Raw genomic sequence first — 9,055 nt, forward strand, 5'->3', positions numbered from 1 at the left:
ACTAAATGTGATTGAAGATAATACAGGAATTTTTTTGAGTTAGCTGAAACAGTTCCATACAAAGATGAAGATCTGCCAGACAAATGAACGGACAAGTATTACCGTATTTATTATCATTCAGCTTTTAAGCTACATTATCTTTACACAGCCTAAGGAATATTTTTAGGTTGAGCCATTTTGTATCACATACACCAGGATAAAAGATGTCATGGCACAGTACGCTTTCAGAAAAAAAATCATTGTGCAAAAATGATATCTTAGCAAATAAAAATATCTTGAATATGGGCAGATTTTTCCCAGGTAAAAGATAGATAAGATACAAATGATGGTAGAGTATGGTACCGAGAAGTAGATCCCATTTAAAGAGCTATGAAACTTTCAAGGAACCTTTTTTCTAAGAGTATAGGACTATCTGTTGTTATTTTCAGACAACAGGTATGTTTTACTTACCCAAAAATGTTATAGTATCCTCATCATCCACATGTCTGAGCACAACACACTACTCTGTCTTTCCAAATAAATGCACATCTCTCTCTCTCTCTCTCTCTCTCTCTCTTTCTCTCAGAGGCATATTGGGATACCTGAGCAGGCGAGTACTGAGAAGTTGTGTCGCTCTGAGAGGAGATCAGATGACCTCATCATCTCTCTGGATACATGATCAGATTACAGTGGGACCTGCGTACCTTCAAAAAGGCAGTGGGATGTTTTAGAAGAGAAAATATGCGAGACAAGACCAGTGTATTGGGATGGTTGTGGGGATGGGATGAGTGATAAACATCAGAAGAAATATAGGTACTAGCTCTGAAAAAAAAAAAGGATACTACGCTGTACCATACCTTGTTTCTCAGGTGGTACCCTCAAGTGTACACCTTTTTTACTTTTAGTATGTATCCTTTACCTAGAAATGTGCATGTAATGTACTTTTAAAGTTTTTAATATGTACTAGATATTTTAAAGGTACACTCTATCCACATTTCCAGGTGAAATATACATATTAAGGGTACAAAAGATAAAGGTACCATCCCAATGAACAGTTTAATAACCTTTTTCTGAGAGTGTGGGGGGAAAATGTGGAGGAGGAATGGAAGCTTATATAAAGGAAGGAAGAGCAGATGATTTTTGATGCTGATCCAAAGTCACAGGATCACCTGCGCAGATCCATCTAGCACCATTAAGGGTTATTCTGTCCTTGTTTCCCTTTTAAAGAACCTGTTTAAAATGGTAAGAGCCCTTGACTATCTGATGAACCACTGAGAAAACAGCGCGAAGAATGTAGTCCACTATTAGAAGTCATTTGATCGCACCACCCTTATACATATAACAGACTTGGAAATCTGGCTCTATAGACAAAAGCTGAAATGTTGGTTTAATTGGAGAATTGGAGTTGGACTTGGAGAATCTGGGGATATTGATCAATGGTTTGGGAAATAAATGTGCGACACACAGATCTGTACAAGGATAAATGATGAGATGTGCTGTCTGAGCTCCTGTCACAGGAGAGGCAGTGGGTGGTTAATGTCTCTATCTGCACCCTGATTGCCTTTCATGTCTTATTCAGGTCAGCCTCTAGTCACCTTCCTTCATACACATGTGTATTAATGTTTAAGTTGGAGTAATACCACAAAAGGAGCATGGACCATTACATATAAAACATTTATATTAATATTTATTTACATATACATATATAAATACATAAAAAATATTTACATAAACATATATACATATAAATATATACATATAAAATACCAGCATAAATGCACAATATTCAAGATTCAAAGAACTTTATTAATCCCAGGGGGAAATTGCTTTGCCATGTTACAATTGCTCTCAGAAAGAAAGACAGAAAAGAAAATAAATATATACCTATTTTATAAATATATATACCTAAATTTGTATTGCACATGAAAGTCCCTTATTGCACATGAATTGAACATGTATTGCATATGCATTACACATGAAAGTCCCAGCACTTATAGAGAGGAGTTGTACAGCTTGATGGCCACAGGGATAAAGGATCTTCTGAAGTGCTCAGTGGAACACTTGGCAGTGATCAGTCTCTGGCTGAAAGTGCTCCTCTGGTCCACCAGCACACTGTGTAGTGGGTGAGAAGGGTTATCAAATAAATAGTGTCCTGAGTTTATATTTACATTCACAGTATTTAACATTGTTTCATCTTTAGTAAGTGCTTTATCCTGCTCAGGGTCGTGGTGGACCCAGAGCCTATTCTGCAGACACTGGGTGTGTGGTGAGAATGTACCCTGGATGGGATACCAGTCCATCTCTTGGCACCATGCACTTCACCAAACATCTGTGTGTAGTTGTGTGTATGTGTGTGTGGATGTTTGTGTGTATACAGTCAGGTCCATAAATATTGGGACATTGACACAATTCTAACATTTTTGGCTCTATACACCACCGCAATGGATTTCAAATGAAACGAACAATATGTGCTTTAACTGCAGACTGTCAGCTTTAATTTGAGAGTATTTACATCCAAATCAGGTGAACAGTGTAGGAATTACAACAGTTTGCATATGTGCCTCCCACTTGTTAAGGGACCAAAAGTAATGGGACAGAATAATAATCATAAATCAAACTTTCACTTTTTAATACTTGGTTGCAAATCCTTTGCAGTCAATTACAGCCCGAAGTCTGGAATGCATAGACAAAACCAGACGCTGGGTTTCATCCCTGGTGATGCTCTGCCAGGCCTCTACTGCAACTGTCTTCAGTTCCTGCTTGTTCTTGGGGCATTTTCCCTTCAGTTTTGTCTTCAGCAAGTGAAATGCATGCTCAATCAGATTCAGGTCAGGTGATTGACTTGGCCATTGCATAACAGTCCACTTCTTTCCCTTCAAAAACTCTTTGGTTGCTTTTGCAGTATGCTTTGGGTCATTGTCCATCTGCACTGTGAAGCGCCGTCCAATGAGTCCTGAAGCATTTGGCTGAATATGAGCAGATAATATTGACCGAAACACTTCAGAATTCATCCTGCTGCTTTTGTCAGCAGTCACATCATCAATAAATACAAGAGAACCAGTTCCATTGGCAGACATACATGCCCACGCCATGACACTACCACCACCATGCTTCACTGATGGTGGTATGCTTAGGATCATGAGCAGTTCCGTTCCTTCTCCATACTCTTCTCTTCCCATCACTCTGGTACAAGTTGATCTTGGTCTCATCTGTCCATAGGATGTTGTTCCAGAACTGTGAAGGCTTTTTTAGATGTCGTTTGGCAAACTCTAATCTGGCCTTCCTGTTTTTGAGGCTCACCAATGGTTTACATCTTGTGGTGAACCCTCTGTATTCACTCTGGTGAAGTCTTCTCTTGATTGTTGACTTCGACACACATACACCTACCTCCTGGAGAGTGTTCTTGATCTGGCCAACTGTTGTGAAGGATGTTTTCTTCACCAGGGAAAGAATTCTTCGGTCATCCACCACAGTTGTTTTCCGTGGTCTTCTCGGTCTTTTGGTGTTGCTGAGCTCACCAGTGCGTTCCTTCTTTTTAAGAATGTTCCAAACAGTTGTTTTGGCCATTCCTAATGTTTTTGCTATCTCTCTGATGGATTTGTTTTGTTTTTTCAGCCTAATGATGGCTTGCTTCACTGATAGTGACAGCTCTTTGGATCTCATCTTGAGAGTTGACAGCAACAGATTCCAAATGCAAATAGCACACTTGAAATGAACTCTGGACCTTTTATCTGCTCATTGTAATTGGGATAATGAGGGAATAACACACACCTGGCCAAGGAACAGCTGAGAAGCCAATTGTCCCATCACTTTTGGTCCCTTAACAAGTGGGAGGCACATATGCAAACTGTTGTAATTCCTACACCGTTCACCTGATTTGGATGTAAATACCCTCAAATTAAAGCTGACAGTCTGCAGTTAAAGCACATCTTGTTCGTTTCATTTGAAATCCATTGTGGTGGTGTATAGAGCCAAAAATGTTAGAATTGTGTCGATGTCCCAATATTTATGGACCTGACTGTATATAGTCCTGGACTTGCAATTTCCTGATCTTAGGTGAAGGGGGAAATTGGGGTCCAATGCCAAGTCCCATGCTGCAAAGTGAACCTCTTAAACCTCCTTGTCAAATAAGAGGACTATTTTTTCTTTGTTTGTATGTGCGTTATTTTGGTATATATTAAAATTACATACATACATAAGAGTAAGGTTTTACTTAAACAGTCTTGAGCCCCGTGCCCCCCAGTGAAATCTAAAAGTCCCTTAATCTACTGTATATGCCCTGTGCAGATTTAAAGTCTTTTTTCCAGTTCTCTTTCCATTATAGTGATTTCTCTGTCCATTGGAGCCGGCTTTCTGAGTGGGCTTGTACAGAAGTCTAATTTCTTTCATTAACAGATTGAATTTCTTTGTCAAAATATCCATGCACGGGAGTCGCTTGGGACATTGGTACACTATGCGGTGTATACACTTTAAGCATGTACCAGCAATCCATCAATAAGCCTAGAGAAGCAAATTTGCAAAGAACCCTGGAACTGTACATGACCGTATCCATATTAAACAGTGGTTTATTCAGCCTGTTGTATTTCAAAAGAAATCTTGCATCTGTTTTCTACCTCAGTGGAAGTATTTCTTCTGTTCAGACAGCCCATTCTTCTTCAGAACAAAAGCCGTGGTGTATATGGAGCGGTATAGTTGCTTATTAAAGTGCTGATGTTGTTTTAGCTCATCGGGACTTTGCGAGGCAGGAAGTGGCTGCTGACATGGTGTGGACCCACCAAGTCACCTCTCCTGAGCTGTCCTCGGTGGGACAGGGCCAGGTATAGGCCTGGATGAGCTGCAGATGAATATGTTGTATAGTGGTTCTCCTCTAGGTGCTCCTTAAATAGACAATCTGGTGAAAACTGTGTCTGTGGATGAGAAAGTTTTCACTTGTTGAGTTGTTACATTTTAAGGATCCATGCACAAGCCTGTAGAATCCAATATCATAAATCAGTGTGATATCAGTACTGTGATACATTAAGATCATGATACATTTTGCTGAACATCACAGGTATTGTCAGCTGTCAGTGCTTTAAAAATATTGTAAAAGCTCTCCCCTATCATATGACAGATACCAACCAGAGAGGGTGAAGGCTAACACATGCTTCCTCTGAGAGGGCTATCTGCATGTCTATCATGCAGCTCATACATAAGCTTACAGACTCCCAAGATTGGCTAGTGTCACTGTGATTGACAGGAGAGAGAGTGTGCCACCCCTCTCACCCAGAGAGCATGGACAATTTTGCTTTCTTGGAGTCCTTGCCACTGATGGCTGTGGCATCAGGATTAGATTTTTTTTAGGAAAACCTTAGCAAAACTGAACATTTTGATGCATATTATGTATCAGAAAAATGTATGCAGATATCACAATATGATATTTTTGCTATATCACACACCCCTAGTGGAACCTAAGAGGAAGCATTTTTATTGCGTTCAGTACACAGGTAGTGTGATGGCGTAAGATTGTGGAAATATAGCTCACCATTCCTTGTGCAATTCCTTCTTTATTCATACATAAATACAGTCTGCTCTTTACACCACGAATGCCCACTACTCCAGGCTTTACTGCAAACACCTTCAACCAACCTGACAGAGAAAATGACAGAGAGAAAAGAAAGAAAGATAACACGAGTTCAGCATCAGGCACTAAAACACAGTCTCCACCATTATTTTTAGTATCTGTGTATGTCCTTGAATTGTTGAGTAATCACCAAGGATTCTAACCTTTTTATACCCACTTAATTCCACACTTACATACATAAGATGTATAAAACTTACTGTGCTCAGTCGGCTCATGCACACCCCTTATAGTCCCATTGGGCTGGATCTGTAGATGATAACCAATTCCAACACGGCAATACAGAAGCTGATACGGGTTGACTTTTCCGATTGAATAAGCATCTGTTGAAAGATGTTAAAGATGAATATCTTAATAACTTTGAGAGTGTGTGTTGTAATTGTAAAATGACCCCCTGGCTGAACCACTGATTTATGTTATTCATATATACAATTTTAGTGTTAAGATGTGTGTGTGTTTGTCTTTTTTTTAATGATTATTCTGTTTTTAAATTTATGATCAGTTGTAAGTATTTCAAATATATATTTCATCACAGTTTACCTCATTATTTATGAGGCACTGATTTAGAATTTATGACTGGCTATAGCTTATATTTGTTTTCGTTTTAGATGATCATTTGTACCTATTTAATCTTTATTTATAGTTTCATTATTACTTTGTTGTCTCTGAAACTGAGACATTATGAGTCTCAGTAGGGATTCCCAGCTTGACAGCAACTAAATAAATGGAAAAAATAGATATTAAATGAGGACTTATCAACAAAGAAACCTAATAGAGGAGTTCATGCATACTGGTTCCGTTAAATATTAGCTGCATTATCCTTTTTGATTCTTTGAATACATTATTTGTTTATCACTGTAAGCAAATAAAAAGCTTTACAAAGACACACCACACACTCATTTCATATCTGACACACTCCTGCTATCAGTGTATGGTTTAGGAAATACGTCATGCTCATGTCCTTGTGTTACTGATGATTATGTGACTGAACAAGCCAAATAAATATCACATGGTGAAGCTTTGTTTCTGCGCTACAATCACACAGATCACAGCTCTATCTTCGTCATACACTTTCAGCATCTGTTCTGCCTGGGGCAAAGGAACACTAAAAGACTGCCTAAAGCTTTAGACTCGTAGTGTTTGTAATCTCACTGCACACAAACAAAGCTTCAGGCTATGAGTCCTACCCAAACTCTTCTTTCACTTGCAAGAGATAAGACTACTTAATTCTATATGCTGTGTAGTTAATTAAAGGTGTACGATGGATGTAGTGTCTCTTTGTAGTTCTGTATTTTGACACCAGCTGCACTGTCTGTAATATATTAATATCCAACATTATACCCAACATATTATAATAGAACGCAACATATGATATGATTATATCCAGTTCTATTATATAATGTTTCCATCTATCATCTATCATTTTTTAATTCTGCCACCATTGGATATGCAAAGGTCCAGTGCATTACTTTAATATAGACAAAGTGCATATTATTGTTATTTTTTCATACGCAAGTAAGACTTGCATTGTGCTTATGTACAAATAATTTTGAGAAAATAAAAAAAATTGTGGGGAAAATCTGAAAATAATATAGAAGGACTGTTGGTTAACTTAATACTTTTTAGACTGCTTAATACCATTCATTGGTTTAATATTATACCTTTAATTCAAAGTAAAAAGCAATTAGAAAAAATCTATGTTATTGAATCACAGTATAAATATTTAACAGATATTTGTACTGTGAACAGTTATATGTGTTCCTGTCTTCCAATGTGCCAATGGAAAGATCATTTGTACTAAAAAAGACAAGAAGCATTTTCGATGCAGGTTAATGCAAAAGTTCTCATTTTAGACCAAACCAATCCTACCTTTCTGTCTCATCTTTGATTCTTTGATTGAAAGAAGCCACATGTGTCTGAGTCGGCTTGCCTGATCCCGGCCTGCGTCCATCTCTGAACTCTCACACCTCACACACACACTGAGCAGCATTGCCACACACACGAGTGTCCAGCGTAAATCCATGACAGCAGCATCAATTCCATACAAACTCACAGAGCGTCCAGGTGAGCCATGGTGCCATGCTTCTGTTCAAATGCCCAGAAAGTTCTCGCAGTTGCTTGACACACTACTGAACCTTACTGAATAATCTGTCCTCTGTTCACTATAAACAGGGTCAGTGTGCCATCCTCTCTGTGTCACTCTCTCTCACTTTATATCCTTTATCTTCCCTTATATTCTGTCACTGTGATCTCTGATTCCTCCATGACACTCGTGCTCGTGAGGACATTCAGAGCAGATGCACAGTACAAGAGTGCCCAAAGAGATAGACGTTTTACGTCTCTGACAGTCCTAAACCCTTTGTCAGTGTTATCTCTACGTCTGTATCTCTGTACCAGTAGCATTTCTTACAAAGAAACCATGATGTGATATCTGAACAGAGCTACACTGACTCACAGGTAGGACTGATGTAAACAACAGTAGACTTTATGGCATGATTGATCTTAATACTGTACTCAGTTTGCATATGAACAGAGGCTGTAGATGTGTGGCCAAGGAGATTATTGCTCAGAAAATGCTTATCCTATTTACAGTAATGTTGTGATACAGTCTTTTGTCTCAGTTCTCAGAAAAAATAGATGCTATATCATATCCTTCCATGTGAAAAGAAATGATGTTATGCATTGTACATGTATCTTCACTTAAATGATTTAAATTATTTAAAAATGTGAAAAAGAACATGAAAATATGAGAGTGGTTTTTAACCATACTTTTAACAGTATGTATTATTTCCCTGAGAATGTGAATGTAATAATAATAATAATAATAATAATAATAATGATAATAAAAGTAATGGTCAGGGTCATGGTGACTCTGGAGCCCATCCCAGGAACACTGGGCAGGAGAATTCATCCTGATTGGGATGCTAGTCCATCATGAGGCACCACGCACACACACATTCACACCTAGGGGCAATGTAGCATAGCTAATCTGACTACGTTTAGGTGTTTGGACAGTGGGAGGAAACCGGAGAACCCAGAGGAAACCCATATGGACACGGAGAGAACATGAGAAACTCCACACAGACACTAACCCAAACTCTGGATTGAACTGGGAAGCCTGGAGATGTGAGTCAGCAGTGCTACCTGATGTGCCACAATGCTGCCTATAAATAATAATAAATAATCAATAATAACTATATAAATTAAATGTAATTTATAGCACCTTAACCATATCCAAGGTCACGCTGCAATTTTGGAAAAATCTTGGAAAAAGCACACAAGGTTACAAATTAGTGATATTAATTGTACGTGTGTGTGTGTGTGTGTGTGTGTGTGTGTGTGTGTGTGTGTGTGTGCCTAAGATGCATTTAATTTCAGAACCTCATGTAGCACATGATTACAGAGATAAGTAGAGGACATCTTCTTTGTTCTTATGAACATGGGTATATGAAAAAAACA

At 38.4% G+C, this 9,055-nt stretch overlaps 1 protein-coding gene across 1 annotated transcript; it reads right to left on the bottom strand.

The window, feature by feature from the left end:
* Positions 1 to 4,006: 4,006 nt before the first annotated feature.
* Positions 4,007 to 5,926, bottom strand: fgf9 (fibroblast growth factor 9; the record flags this gene model as incomplete). The annotated part of the gene is made up of 3 exons (XM_026912889.3): positions 4,007 to 4,886; positions 5,501 to 5,604; positions 5,797 to 5,926. Coding segments are annotated over 3 exons (423 nt in total), but the record flags the coding sequence as incomplete, so codon positions are not given.
* Positions 5,927 to 9,055: the final 3,129 nt, after the last annotated feature.

This window comes from Pangasianodon hypophthalmus, chromosome 5 (genome assembly GCF_027358585.1).
Source record: "Pangasianodon hypophthalmus isolate fPanHyp1 chromosome 5, fPanHyp1.pri, whole genome shotgun sequence".
NCBI classification, from domain to species: Eukaryota; Metazoa; Chordata; class Actinopteri; order Siluriformes; family Pangasiidae; genus Pangasianodon; species Pangasianodon hypophthalmus.